At 45.4% G+C, this 15,422-nt stretch overlaps 1 protein-coding gene across 1 annotated transcript in view; it reads right to left on the bottom strand.

The window, feature by feature from the left end:
• ambra1a (autophagy/beclin-1 regulator 1a) overlaps nt 1-15,422 on the bottom strand; it is a 102,711-nt gene that overhangs the window by 56,046 nt on the left and 31,243 nt on the right. Inside the window, 2 exon segments of the mRNA XM_061245405.1 lie at nt 12,690-12,790; nt 13,305-13,385. Coding sequence (XP_061101389.1) covers nt 12,690-12,790; nt 13,305-13,385 — 182 coding nt within the window.

The following is a 15,422-nucleotide window of genomic DNA, read 5'->3' as shown; positions in this document are numbered from 1 at the left end:
GCAAAACTGAGAGGAAACCCGACTTCAACATTTCCTACGAAAACAGAGCTGCAATCCTTCAATCCATCAAAACAAAGTGAAACAAGCCTACTGGTCCAGACTGACAGAGGATAGCAGGTTTTCTGTTCTGCAGTTGTGTACATATCTAACAGAAAGTAGCTTTTCATTTTCGTAAAATGACCGCTTTACTTCGGCTAAACTCCAGAATGTATCGGGCTTCCGTTTTCTGAAGGACCTCGCTGTACTTTCGGTTTCCGGGTAATTAAAACAAATCCCTCTTGCCAGCTATGGAACAGAACACTTAGCACACAGACATGCTGCACACATCCTGATTAATGCAGACGGGCATGAGAAAAAGCGAAACATCATTAATTACATCACAACCAATTACTGTCACTTTCTGGGACTGCCAGCAAAGTCTGATGGTATGGCTGCCTCACTGTAAGTCTTCTAGGCAAAGCGTTTAAATGGGAAACATAATGACAGAGAAACAGCAGGAGACAAGCTCTAATCTAAAAGGGGAAAAAATCTTATTTCTGCAACTGATTAAACAGAGCTAAATATATAAGTTCTTTAAGGCAACAACTGTCCTAAATTTAAAAGTTTATATAGATCAATAACTTTAAGCTACCTCCACCCCATGAGGGGGAATTAATTAAGTAAACACAATTTCAAACATTTATAGGATATTAATAGAGGAAAAGGATACTTATTAGTAAATAAAGATAAAGATATTTGGACACTATGCATCTAAATAAAATTTAAAAAACATCCAAAAACAGTGCAAACGTGTACTCTAAACGACGGTTTTAAAGCAAGGTTAAAGCATTCTAAGAAGCTAAGAGCTTCCTGAGGATACTTAACCAAAGAAAGTTTAGGAAAAAAATACAATAAATAGACCATTAGCCTGGTGTATTCACCTGAACTTCTGACCCAAATGAAGAGGAAAATGCACCAAAAAAAACAAGACGTACCATGAGATGACAATGAGTCACAAAAAAAGGTCACATCATTAAAGACAGTTCAGTTCATATACAATTTTACATGCTCTTAAAAGTCAGGAAACATGACTATTAGGCCTTAATGAACAGGAGAGGCGACTGGACAACAGGGTGCTATAGCTTCCACCCACAGGGATTGTGCCAGAGTTAATAGCCCTCTCAAACGCTCTTGTACAGAAGACAAGGACCCGATGAGGCGCACGACCACCCTTCCCTCTTAGAAAGGTTACGCTCATTCGGTCATAGGAACGCTCTCCCGAATACAAAACTCCCAGCAGGCCCTGAGGCTTGAAGTTAGGCACAGCACCACGATAGTGCGCAATGCATTTCTGCCGCTAATACAATGGTGAACACCGCCTCTACGAACGCAGGCACAACTTTAAAGTACGAAGGCAAGACGGCAACAAGCCAAGGGCAAAGAAAGATTAAGTAAAGCGCACTTCTCCTGAGTGGGGTTATTTAAAAGCAATGTCTTCTGGAGGGTATTAACAGTTCAGGCCTCTCAGATTTTTCAACGATGCACTTGCTACTACGTATAAGGCTTTACCCTTCAAAGAGCAAGGTGCTCTTTGACCCAAATTACTTCTTTTTTTTTTCTCTTCTTCTTCCTGACCTGCACAAGGAACATGAAGCACTTTAAAACCAAACTGAAAATATTTTTCCCAAGGAACTCAACAGCACAAAGGGGGGTGCTGGTTATACGGATTGTCTTTGTACCTGTGAGCATAGGGGTCCGTCCAAATTATATCAAAGCCAGTTACACGGCTCATCGCAAAAAAAAGATAGCTTGTCGTATGCAGGAGCCTCAAACATACACTACAGTTAAAATGCAAAGATTTTCAAAGATGGACACCGACATGTATGTGCATGCGTAGCCCAGCTACTGTGATCTTCCGTGCCGTCTGATGACTTCCATCACGCCACCTCTATTAACCATCCTGTTGCTTTTACACAAAGTTTGTACTTTAGTATATACAGTCGTTTGATGTTTTGCCATACTGAGCTGCCTATAAAATGTGCGGCCTGTGAAGCTTAAAATGGCCAATAGAGCCACTGCGTGTCACATTAAGACCGACATATCAAGATCCTGTTACACCCCCTTGTTCAGCTCCACACCACAAGAAAAACTTCTAATGCTAGGATTCAAGCTTACACCTCGTAGCTGACTGTAGAAGGCTCCTTCTTAACTGCAGCCCTCGTGCTAATGAGCAAGCTGATGTCAAGTTCTCCTGTAAGTCTCACTTTTCGGGCAAGTGATTCAAATCTAAATTAATTCCCCTAAAGGGTTTCCTAGCAAGCTTCAAAGAAGGAAAATGTGCCCTGCTGGGTAAGAACATGGAGGGGTATCACTCAGAAAAGACTCATACAGTACGGTTTATTTAAACCATTCATTTTTGATGGCGTTCGCGCACTGGTAAGAGACATTAGCATGGGCTTAGTTGAGGGACAATATGTCCCTGGCTTATGTTCCAAGCACTCTTCAGCTTCTCTCTGGATAGTTACAGCTGCTGACTCCAACACACACACTGTGTGAACAGGGTGTCAACAAAAAAATTATTTTAATTAATTCAATGAAATTAATTAGGAAGGGGGATTTCCAGGAGGTGGTAATTAAATCAAGCGTAAATGGAAAATTTAAGTAGACACAGACAAATGATGCTTATGACAGCTGTCGCACAGTCTCAAATTACATCGGAGAAAAAGGGGTTCCTCCAAGAGCTCCAAGTAAGTTCTCTGTGATTGGTTGATATTCTGAGGAGCAGGCCAAAGGCACATTCTGTATTATTTACTTGACCTAAAAAATGGCATAATACAGCAAGCATCATATTAAAATGTGCCTCTCCAAATTAACAGACTGACAGTCTAGTCATCAAAAAAGCATCTTTCCTTGCTTGATTTAAAGAGATTAAATAGAGCCTTCACAAGTTTTTGACTTTTGGGCCTTCAATTCAGATGGCTTGACAACTTTGTTCTCCATTCACTCTGAATTTTTTGTATTTTTTTATTTATTTACCCATAAACCCATAGTGAGGAAACCAGGAGGAAAAAAAAAAAACACCACAAACTAGGCCAACAGGGTGGCACAATTCTGCGTAGCTGCAAATTAGATACACTGAGTGAAGATCGATACAGAAAAGACAATTTCAGCAAATGAACATTAAATCATACCCATTGTGCAAAGACAAAGACAAAATAAGCAACAAAGCAAATTGGGGGGGGGGGGAATAACCCAGAAAAAGTTAATCTGTTCCTGAGGCAGGAAATGGCATGAAAGAGTGGCAGTCCACTCGACGTTCGAGCCCCAGAACCCACTCCCTCTCTCAGGCTGCGTCATCTCATCCAGAGGCGTCCCACGACCCAGAATGCAACGCGGCCCATTTGCAGTCTCTTCTGTCCTTAAAATGGAGCTCTTCATAAGTCACCGGTTCTGGGCAGAACATTACGAGTGCGTTTCAGTGGAGAGTGCGGCCCCGCATAGTAATAACAGGCTCTTAGCACAGCAGACGCATGCTTGCTTAAGGAGAGTTTTCGGAACGTGTGATTCAAGTGTTACAAAAAAAGGTAACCCGGGAAAATCATAGCTGTAACACGTTTTCTCTTAATTGCAGGACGGATTAACTCTCAGCAGGGGCAGAGACTTAAAACATACAGACTGGGGAACAGTAAAGAAAATTCCAATTAAAAATAAATGTATAAACGCTAACACAGATTTATGACTAAGTGAAAGAAAAACTGATTATCGCTGATCCTTCTAGCTCTGCTCTCAGGAACCAATAAAACCAACAAAGATGACCTTTAATATATCCAATCAAAGAAATATACAGTTTGAGCAATGGTTCCCCTTTAACAAGTCTGCAGTCATCGCAATAGATTGCAACCATGTCAGAGCGCACTGGGGACCGCATTAATGAGCGCACGCAACCCAGGAGCTCAAACCTTAAGTAAACCTTGGTACCCTGTCTCAAAGGCTCGAGACATTGATGGTACAAGCTCGGCCGTGGATGTCAGCCAGGCTAATTAGTTTCCAGAATATTAATCTGCTGTTAAAACAATTCACTTAAAGGGCACTTTCATCCCTTAAGAATTATTCATCTGTGCGATCATTCACACAAGGAAGAAGTTGCTAAATGTTTGATCACTACCAATACCAAACACTAATCCAGTTAATGGGCCTTCAGAAGCTGATTTAACCCCAAAGACTTAGAGCCTGATTCATTCAGCATTTGTCCTCAACTTTGGACGTATGATTAAATGCAACTGAAGACTGTTGATTAATTCACCACAGACACAGTGGCGAGTTTAGCAACCAAGATGAATCCAAACTGGGTTTGTTAGGAATGCAAAGAACATTTGCATTCGATCATAATTAAGTTAAGGAACATTGACAGAATCCAGGCCTGTTTCTAATTCCGGACCAACAAGATGCAATGAGTCTCCATTGTACGCTAAACATATGCTACCTGTGCTACATGCTACCCCCAAGTAATAATAATAATTATGATTTAGCTGACACTTTTATCCAAAGCGACTTGCAGTTGATTAGACTAAGCAGGGGCTAATATCCTCTGGAGCAATGTGGGGTTAAAGGCCTTGCTCAAGGGCCCAAGAACTGTGCAGATTTTATCATAGCTACACCGGGGCCCCAGTCATGAACCTAAGCCCTAAGTATTTCTGCCTGTCCCACATGAGGCCAATGATCCAGTACTAAATGACAGAAGTCCCGGTGAACCCAGCCCAAGGAACCCCAGCCTAGCAGAGGATGAGTGAATGAGCGATTGGCAGAGACTCTACTTGGCTGAAGATGCGTCAGCGAGCAGCCAACACAAATCTCGCTTTAGGATGAGCAATTCATTAAACTTCTGAGGCTCTGAGCTTTTGGCGGAGAACCAGTCGAGAAAGAACGGATATTGCCCTGGAGCTGTTCGCAACGCGACGGAAGAGAGAGTCGGAAGGGAGCGGAGTTATGGAGAGTACATGGGGCGAAAACGGGAAGAGTTGGAGGGCTGAAGTGTTGGAGTTGGAGGGCTGAAGTGTTGGAGTTGGAGGGCTGAAGTGTTGGAGTTGGAGGGCTGAAGTGTTGGAGTTGGAGGGCTGAAATGTTGGAGTTGGAGGGCTGAAGTGTTGGAGTTGGAGGGCTGAAATGTTGGAGTTGGAGGGCTGAAATGCTGGAGTTGGAGGGCTGAAGTGTTGGAGTTGGAGGGCTGAAATGTTGGAGGGCTGAAATGTTGGAGTTGGAGGGCTGAAATGCTGGAGTTGGAGGGCTGAAGTGTTGGAGTTGGAGGGCTGAAATGCAACGTGCCTCACAGAAACACAACCTCCGGCTGACTGCAGGGAATGGCATGCAAAACGAATGGAAGCCTGTAGTCTCCATTTTAACAAGTGGCCGATTTCTCACAAAGCATTCCTGCTTTTCGCATCAGTTTCTGAAGACTGATTACAGTGCCACTGAATCACTTCAAATGTACGTGAGTATTTTAATTTAGGAAAGTTTTTTTTTTTTTAATTATACCTCCTGCATTTCAAAAGTACAAGAGGGCACTACAAAAAACAGTTTAGGGTGAAACTGTCTGGGTGTCAGTGTCCCTGAGCAAAACACCAATATAACCCCCAATTGCTCCCGAAGAGCTTATGGGTGCCTTGCATGACAGCCTATTGGTGTGTGAGCGTGTGTGAATGGGTGAATGAGGCATTAATTGCAAAGGCCTTTGGATCAAAGCTCTATATAAATGCAGTCCAAGATGAAAGATATCATTCAGAGCAGGGCACTGGTAGCCGGTAGTATATTTAATGGAGAGCAGGAGAGGTGAACACGCATGACCGGGAGCGAAAGAGTGTCGTTCCAGCTCTTTAACCGACTTTGTCAGAGAAAAGCCTTCATCTCGGCCTCCCACCTGCGTACTCATTCCCCGCCCGTGAGCGGTGGGCTTTTCGTTTGACTCACGGAGGCCTGCTGGGAAGGTTTCGGCGGCACCGGGACCGTTAGCTCTCAGAGGGTCGTCGGGAGCCTCGGCCTCCGGCCACAGAAGAGGGAGGCTGAAGCTGATTGTAGCTGACTGACTGCTTTTATCCGGCTGCCGGTCTCCACACAAAGGAAGAGATAACCCGAAATGGCCGACCGGCGCCGGCGCTTCCCGCGCGCCAGCCGACACGAAATCCAACCTGAAGTGAGGCAATAATAGCTCCGCTCATGCATAAACATGAGCAGGTTATTAGAAGCCTTTTGTTTTTCCATATCCAACAGGAACTTAAAACGACTTAAATTTGGCCTATTCAGTGCATTTCATATTGCGAGTACGAATAAGGAGGCTTCTCCGATAAGCAGTAATTGCGAAAATTACAAAAAGTACTCCGCTATCTGTCCTCTGCCAAATTGTTTAGGAACAAAAGAAACCGAACGGCAAACAAAATGGTGCGGAAGTGGACTTCAATGTGGAGCGCAGTCACAAGCCCGTCCCTCTAAGCACCTCTCTCTCTCCCCCCCCCTGACAGAAGTGTCACTCCACCACCCCTCCTCCACGCTGTCACCCGTCGCCAGAGGCCGCGTCGCCGTGGAGACCCGGTGCCCGCTACGCGAGCCAGACCTCGACTGTCCGCTAGCGGTACCGCGCCACCGCTACCTCGACAGAGCTGCTCGCGACCGCCTCGTCTCTTACAATAGGAGCGGGAGAGGGAGAAAAATAGCAACAAATAAGAGTTAGGATAGCAGCATGTCAGTTTGAAAGGCATTCCTGCTTTCCAGGCTTAAACAGAGCCAAGGATATTCACCAGAGTGTAATCTCATTTCCTTCTACAGGTATTTACAAATTAACCAGTCTGGATCATTTCATAGGACACACTAACAACAGTTGCAGCAAAATTAATAAAATAAATAAATACCTAATAATATGAACACAATTTACACAGCTCAGTTCTACACAGGGGCTGCCATTTTCTTTTTTCTGACACAGAATGAGTGAGGGAGAGAGTGACAGGGCTCTTTTGGGGCCTTGTGATATTCTCCATTCTGCAGTGTCATTCGCTTTGCTCTCTTTTCCCCTCTCTCCGTACGCCTCGTCTGTTGGCGGTTCCGCCTGGCCGTGTCTGGCCGGTGAAATTCTTCACGCGCTGGCGGGCGGATCCCCGGGAGTCCGTCAGATCGGCGGAGATGAAAGAGACGTGTGCCGGGGAAGGAGCAACGGGCCTTTGTGTGCCACGGAGCCGTCGCCCTGAACTCACCGGGGGGTCTCAAAGCCAAGTCTGAGAAGCACTCCGCCATCGCATCAAACTCCACCGTTCTTATTCACGTTTTATTCGCTTCGGGTCATCTAGCACACGGTTCGGTATGAATGCGAGAATACCGTGGAAGAGTAACGTTATGCGTCAGGAATCTGGTCGCTGCCATTGCATTAAATGCCAATTACATATTAAAGGACATTCTATAACGTGGATACTTATAATCCTGATGCTTTTACACCACTGTAATGAGACCGCATCACTGATAACTACAACAGCAAAGTTAAGTGACATTTTTGTAAATGTTTGCAATGCCACAAAAAAGAAATTGTGCAGTGTAAAACATTACAAATTAAAGAAAGAAATAATGATGGATTAATAAAAAATACAAAAAAAACATAGGAACAAACCTGGAAACAAAGACAAAAACTAAATGGATCATAAAGAATATAAGATGAGGTACTGCAATTTCGCCTGGTAATAATCTCTCAATGAACTGTACGGCAGAGGAAGAGGGTGCCAGGTCATACAATGCACCCGGGTCAGGGAAGGAGGAACAGAACAGCTTCAATAAAACACAGGCCTTTTCAACCCTGTAGGGACCACATCTATTTGTAACATGTAATTCTTCTATACATACAGCACTGTGCAAAGGTCTCAGGCACCTGTATAACATTCTGTACAGATAAGATTCTTTCAAAAATAATTCAATGAAAGGTCCTAAATAAACATACTATACATTTTACATTACATTTTAGTAATTTGGCAGAATAGTTCAAAACTGAATCAAATCAATATTTTTGTGACCATTTTTTATTTTTGTGATGCGTTAAAACTGCATCATTTCTCTGAGAAAGCAAACTCTGTCCTGCAGTTCTATAAGACAATCAGCAGAGAGGTTGCTCCAAGCACGTTGGAGGACTTGCCACAGTTCTTCTGCAGACTTTGGTTGGGTCCTTGCTTCTGATCTCAGACAGCCTTGATTAAGTTTTTATGTAAAAAGTAGTCAATTGCTTACAGTAATATGTTACTTTTTTTAATTGAATACAAAAATGTTTCTATAAAATTAAATATTTTGGAAAATGACTATTTGGAAATCTCAAATGTGTTCTTTTATACACACAAAAAAATAAACATATACATAATAAAGTCTAGGGTGCCAAAGACTTCTGCACAGTAGTGTACATGTGCATAGTTTCCATGCATTCACACAGACAAAGGCCAAGGGACCTGGACCTGGACCTGGACGACCTGGACCTGGATACATTCCCCGGGACCGGGACCGGGACCGGGACCGGGACCAGGACCAGGACCAGGACCAGGACCAGGACATGGGGAATGTGACCAAGCGGACCTTCGGGGAGACCATTCTCACATGTTCACAATCTCCTTTCTTGTGCATAACACAGAAAACACTGCAAACACAGACTTCACCTCCATAAACTACCCTAGAAACAAGCTGCGGTTGATATTGGGTCAAATACATTTGACGTAACCCTTTCCTCTTGCATCTGTTGGAAGGGTGACTCCAGGCAAAAACACAAAAAAATCTTTATGGTGGAGTGCCATTACACGCCTTCTGATTAACAGCGGCGAGGTATCACGCGGTCTAACCAATTCCACAGCACACAGAGAGAGAATCTATGCGCATTTCCATAAGAGTGCGGAGGGTACGGCTGGCATGGTAATGTCAGCGTGTGAGTCAGAATCACTCGCAGGAAGAGCTAGCCGCGCTGCCGCTGAATTAGCGGCGGCTATCGATCGGCCCGATGCTCATCAGAGCCGGGGACTAATGAGAGCTTATGTAAGAGGCGGCGCGCTGAAGCCGGTGATATAACGCACTCCAGCGGGGAGGTGCGGAGTTCGGACGGTGTTTGTGCGATAGGTGCGTTGGCCACGCGTGGGAGAGGGGGCGAGAGTGGTTTCTCCATTGTTGCGATTTTCGCGAGCGCCTCCCGGCTCGGCTCCCAGCGAGTGAGCATCGCAGACAGGAAGCTGAGGTGGGGGGCTGCAGCTAGTCCCCACACACCCCCACACCACACACCACACACCACACACCACACACCACACCACACCACACCACACCACACCACACACCACACACACCACACACACCACACACACCACACACACACACCCCCACACCCACACCACACACCACACACCACACACCACACACCACACACCACACACCCACACCCCCACACCCACACCACACACCCACACACACACACACCACACACACCACACACACCACACACACCACACACCCACACCACACACCACACACCACACACCACACACCACACACCACACACCACACACACCACACACACCACACACACCACACACACCACACACACACACCCACACCCACACCACACACCAAACACCACACACCACACACCACACACCACACACCACACACCACACACCACACACACCCTCTGAAGAGTAGACCAGAAGAAGAGCAGGAGGAGGGTGAGAAATGGCTTCCTGTTGCTTCCAGTTATGAGCAGCGACAGACGGATATGCTTGGCTTATGCGTTGACGGAGTCGCTGGTTTCGTACTGGTGTTCTCCACCGTGCCCCCTCCTGCCGCCCAGGTGGCAGCTTTAAAGGAGACTGCCTCGTTCGGTGGCGTCCAACTCCCCCATCCGATGTGGCGGACTTTGGCTGAGCACCACAGCCTGCGCCCGTCGCCCACCGTGCGAACCCCGGGACCGACGTACCGAGACTCGCACACACCGCGGGTCAGGGGAAAAAGCTCCGGCCACTTCACCGGCTTCTCCTTTTCCCCCTCAGTCCAGGAACAGTGCGTTTTATTCAGACAGGGGAAGTAGTGCCCTCTGCTGGTCAAAATGAGTAGCATCAAGACATCGATCTACAGTGCGTACCGTAACACTGTCCTCCACTTTTTTCATTGTGAATTTATGCAATGGAACATGCCATGAGGCTTTCCTGCCGTTTCAACAGCAGGCCGCACCGTCACGATCGCAGACTCAAACAAAATCCACACTCCCACCACACACATAACACACAAGTGAAGAGCTTACAACCTCAGGCCCAAGCTGAACCACGTCTTGCATAACAACCAAACCGTACTGCCTTCACCCGTAGGTCTGACAAATAAAAGTGATAACTATATTCAACTCTTCTTTCCTCAATGTTCTTAGAAAACTCTGCATAAAGCATGGAAATCCCCTGAGCTGTTTCACGTCAGGGAATTAATGTCCACAGTGAAAAAGAGACTGGCCAGGTATTTCAAAGGTGTCACTTCCTGGCTTTCGAGTGCTGAAAATGGATCCCAAAGTTTTTTCTGAACATTTCGGATTACTGCACTCATTTCAGACGTCAAAGGTCTGTTTTTTCTATTATACCTATAAGTACAGTCACTAGTAACAGCTCAAAAAAACGTTGCCAATTCAAATAAACTGCCAGGTGTTTGCCTTTGCATGATTTTCATGCATATTTTTCCCACAAACGACAATTTGAAACAATTCAGCACCACTTGGACAAATCCAGGAGACAGAGGTTATTTTTTTAAAGCTCATGCATACACAGTAGCACCTCTCCCCAACCCACGCACGCACGCACGCACGCACGCACGCACCAACACGCATGCATTCACGCACACACCGTTAACAACCACACAACAACCACAATGACACACAAACCAATGTATAAGCATTCCAAAATTTTTTTTACTTTAAATAAAAAATACAAATAAAAAAAGATCCCGGTCCATTGTGCCTTTCGACGTAAAACCTGAAAAATGAAGCGCTGGCATAGATATGCCCCGGTTGCCCGGGGCTACATGAACTCCCAGCGGAGAGCCGAGCCGCATCAGGCGGGCGCGCGGGGGGGAATGTGTGCCCGCGTGATTGCGCTTCTTTGTGGAGCGCCACAGAAAGCCCGTGCTAACAGCCCTCCATTGTTTAGAGTGGGCTGTGATTAGCGCCGGGCGTACGCTGCCACACTGAGTTACACAGCGGGCCAGCGGGCCAGCAGGCCCAGGGATTGTTCTGTCGATGGAAGCGGTGCTCTGTCACGGCACGTTCACCCCGGCAGCGCCAAGACCGTCTGCGCCGAATACAAACACCCGGACGGTCGACGACGCTCCTTTCACCTGGAACCGGGACTCGGAAATCCCTCGCCGACAAAAGTCAGAGCGTTACCTAACCCTATCCGTGGACCGTGCGCAAGCGCAAAGTAATCGAACAAAACTCTGTATTTAATGAACAATATCTTGCAGAAGCGGAGGGATACTGATAAAAATAATGATAACTAACTACGAGGCCCTTAGGCCCTTAGCCTTTTTTTCATGACTTCACACGAAGCCTGGGATAATGCAATGGGCGCAGTGTAAACACACAAACACACAAAATGGCTGTTGATTTGAGTAGTGGGTCAGGGCGGAGGCTTCTGCGACCTCATTAGTGGAAAGACAAAGCATGTCTTTAACAGATCGCGTGCCCACTCCACGCTCTTAGGCCTGATGCGTACCTTGTTGCACGACCCTCATTTGACAAAAACGACGCAATGTCAAGCATGTTTTCTCGGTCCGGGACTTCTAGAATGTTATGTCACAGAAAACGTCACACTTTGTCACGCAGCGTTGATTAGATGGCCAGGCCGGAACACTTAAATTCATTCTCATGGATAGGTTGCCGCAATATTTTCACAAATGCAAACATCAGAAATCTGAAGTCGCATTAGCATGGAGACAACAAAACCCTCCCAAAAGCCCTGCGCTGAGGTATAAATGCAAAATGTTGAGCCACACTTTCATCTCACGGCACTTGTCGAAAGGGACGTGTCACTAAGTATAAGTCAGGCTTTAGCCTGTCTGCACATGGGAGGCACACAAATTACTTCAGCCATTTCCATATAGGCAAAGCGTGATAAAATGATGCAAAACGATGATTTCTAGCTGAAAGAGGTTTGAGGAGCAACCAGAAGAACCAGAGGAAAGAGAAGCTCCTTCAAGCTGTCCCCAATCAGCACTCACAATCAGACAACAGTGTGCTAACGAGCAACGCTCGCCGTTTCTCATCTCCTGTGGAGAGTTTTCAAAAGCAGGTATTCCTGAAAACACGTGCTTGTGAATAATATTCTAAACGTGGGCAGAGAGGCCAAAGGTGTTTAAGGTACTGAAGCGTTAAAAGTGATTTACTGCCAGACGACAGCTCTTTTCAGAAAATATGCATAAATATTGGAAAATACTCCGAATACATGGCCAGAAAAAAAAATACAAAATTAAAAATATGGTTGTACCTCAGAGACCTTTGCTTCGAACGCCTACGTATAGAGCGTGTTACAGCAACGTGGATGATCGGTTTGACAATGTGCCACAACTTAAAGCACAGTAAAGGCAGACTGATGGGCTATCAAGTGCAGGAAACCCCACCATTACTGTTTGACTTGCACGATAATCTGAAAAGGGTGAACGGTGCTGAAATGTTGCGTACGTACCTGCCAGGACTCGGTTGACAGACGAGTGAGTGGCCAGACCAGGTTGGCCTCTCTCGTGGAAAATCCCAGCATAGGGCAGGTATTCTGGTAACAGGAATCGCCTTTCAAAGAGAGAGGAGGAAAACGACACTGTCACACAGGTGTAGTAACAGAGCCGCACCCTCGGACAAGCGTGTCCAAACCAGCCGTCTATACAGACATGCTAGTGTGATATGTGATAAACATTTGAGTGCAAATTTCATGTGGTGAATGCTCAAATCAGCACTGCCGCGGACATTTCCCACAAAACTTCTTGTGGCAAGAAGAGAAAGCGTTTAGTTCACTCTTTTGGGAAAAACAACTTCCATCTATTTAGTTTCTGAAATAGTCTGAAAGTCCTTGTTTAGTCACACTTAGACACTTTGAGTTGACAAACTCTTGTCAGAGCCATTTTAAAAACAAAAATGATAGTGCTGCAACCATGGCAGCACTACAACATATTGCAGAATGATTTTGGAGAGCACTGTTACACTTAACACTGTATATGGTTAATGCCCTTAGTGTGAGAGGTAAGATGACTGATAGAGTCAGGAGTCATGAAGCAGCGGTTGGCTGTGACCCCTGTCACTCACTCACCGGGGAACGAATCGGCCGAGCGAGGGGGCGGACATGCGGGCGTTGCGTGGAGTCCGGTGTCTCGCCCGGTCCCCGTTGTCCCTGAGGATAACACACACACAATCAGAGAAGAAAAAGACCATCTTTACCACTCGAGAAAAGCAGTGAGATGTGACCGCTGGTCAGCTGAATAACTGCTCTCTAGTCAACACCATCTTGTCCTTGTGTGCCATATTTTTAGCCAGTGTCTGTATGTGAAAAGTACAAAAGCAAATAACAGGATCTTATACTAAACTACTGTGACGGTTCCTGGAGATCTACCATCCTGTAGGTTTTCAGTTCAACCCTCTTTCAACAGCGAGATATTGAGCTGTTGATTAATAGTCTGGTGTGCCAAATTAGGGTAGTAATGAAAACGTACAGGATGCTAGGTCTCCAGGAACAAGGTTGATGACCACTGGTTTACACAAGACTAGAATAGAGACATACTATTGAGAAAACAAACAAACAAACAAACAAACAAACTATTCAACAAATTTGTATAGAATCACATAAAGCTACCCACAATAGGTTCAAGTGCAGCGTATCGGTCACAAGGTGGAGTCAGACACACAACTAATAATATCTAGCTCTTGTGCGTGTAGATAGAATTGTGTAAAATTCTCATGTAAAAATCGTCACTGTGTCTAACAGCTACGAATTTCAACCAGGGTCAGAAAACACCCCTGCTTATGCAGGGAATGGGAGAGAAACTGGATAGACTTGCATTCTTATTCTGTTCTGATTTTCCCCTTAATTAACTCTCTAATTTGAAATGCCCAATCATGTACAGCACTTCTGACTCAACCTCCGTGGCCCAGTGAAGACCAGCACTAGCTCTCCTTCAAATCTGGTGGTGTCACCAGTGGCAACCCATGAGCTAAACCAGACGAGGACGCTTCATTTGAGGCTTCAGCTAGCAGGCCGCAGCTGTCCAATCCACCAGTGGAGGTCACTAGAGAGCAAGAAGGCTGGGATTATAGGCGACTGAACCCTCCCTCACCAAATTACGTTCAGTAACCCTGGGTGGGCTACTGGCCACAGTTGGTGCTGGCACAGGATGGATTCGATCTCGGACCCGGCTGGGAAAGAGATGCTTTCTTTACTTTGGACTTTTCTTGCAAAAGAAAGCTCTTACAAGTATATTAATGCTATGAGTATGCAGTCTGGATGATCCAATAGCAGACTCAAGTGGGTAACCATTCTAATAATTGTATACCATGACGCATAGTTCAACATAGTTTTAACATATGTAGTGTAAAATTTGCTCAGTTACAGTGTGCAAAATTCTACCATTTTGCAATAGAAAATTTTCAACTATTTGTTTTGGTCAAAATCTTCATTTAAAATGTAGCTTTTACAATGCAATTACATATTTCCTCACTTCTTGAGTTATTAGCTGAAAATGGATGAGAACCAGTATAGGGACACAATAGGACAAACATTGGTGGTCACACAGAGTCTGAAAGTTAAAATAAAACAAACATACTTGTGCACTATACATTTGCATTCAGATGGGTTCCTACCATAGCCTTTACAGCTGGTGAACTTCCATTAATGAGAAAATATAAATGTTTGATATGCTTTTGAATGTAATCCCATTTAAACCTAAACCACAGTCACTGGCCACGCATGTCTCTCTGCTGTATTCTCCCACTATATCACAGCCTACAAGATGTCCCCCATTGTAAACGCTCTCATCTTATGACTTCAAAGGGATGGCAGACAATCAAGGCTATTAAGCACTGCACTCCACCAGAACCTTACAGGAGCAGCAGCAGTGACAGACATTTTAAAACTACATCTTCGGGTCAGAAATCTGGTGCTTAGGAATGCAAACTGAGCAATCTGGCTGCGTGACTCCTGTGGTGCTGACATCATATCCCATGGGCAGAACCAATGGGATCAACCAACCAAGTGAAGGCAACCTGCAGGTTCATCCTTGGTGTGACATACCAAGCATTTCAGTAACTCTAGTGCGGAATATCTGAATGGTGTGGCCAGAGCACAAACACCCTTATTACTGGCAAATAACTCATTTCAAGCCACATTTATACGTTTCTGTTTATGTTCAGGAACTAGCCTGGTCTGAAAACGACA

The sequence above is a fragment of the Conger conger genome, chromosome 6 (assembly GCF_963514075.1).
Source record: "Conger conger chromosome 6, fConCon1.1, whole genome shotgun sequence".
In the NCBI taxonomy this organism is placed as follows: Eukaryota; Metazoa; Chordata; class Actinopteri; order Anguilliformes; family Congridae; genus Conger; species Conger conger.
Note: the sequence above shows the minus strand (reverse complement) of the source record. Positions and strands in the feature narration are given on the sequence as shown.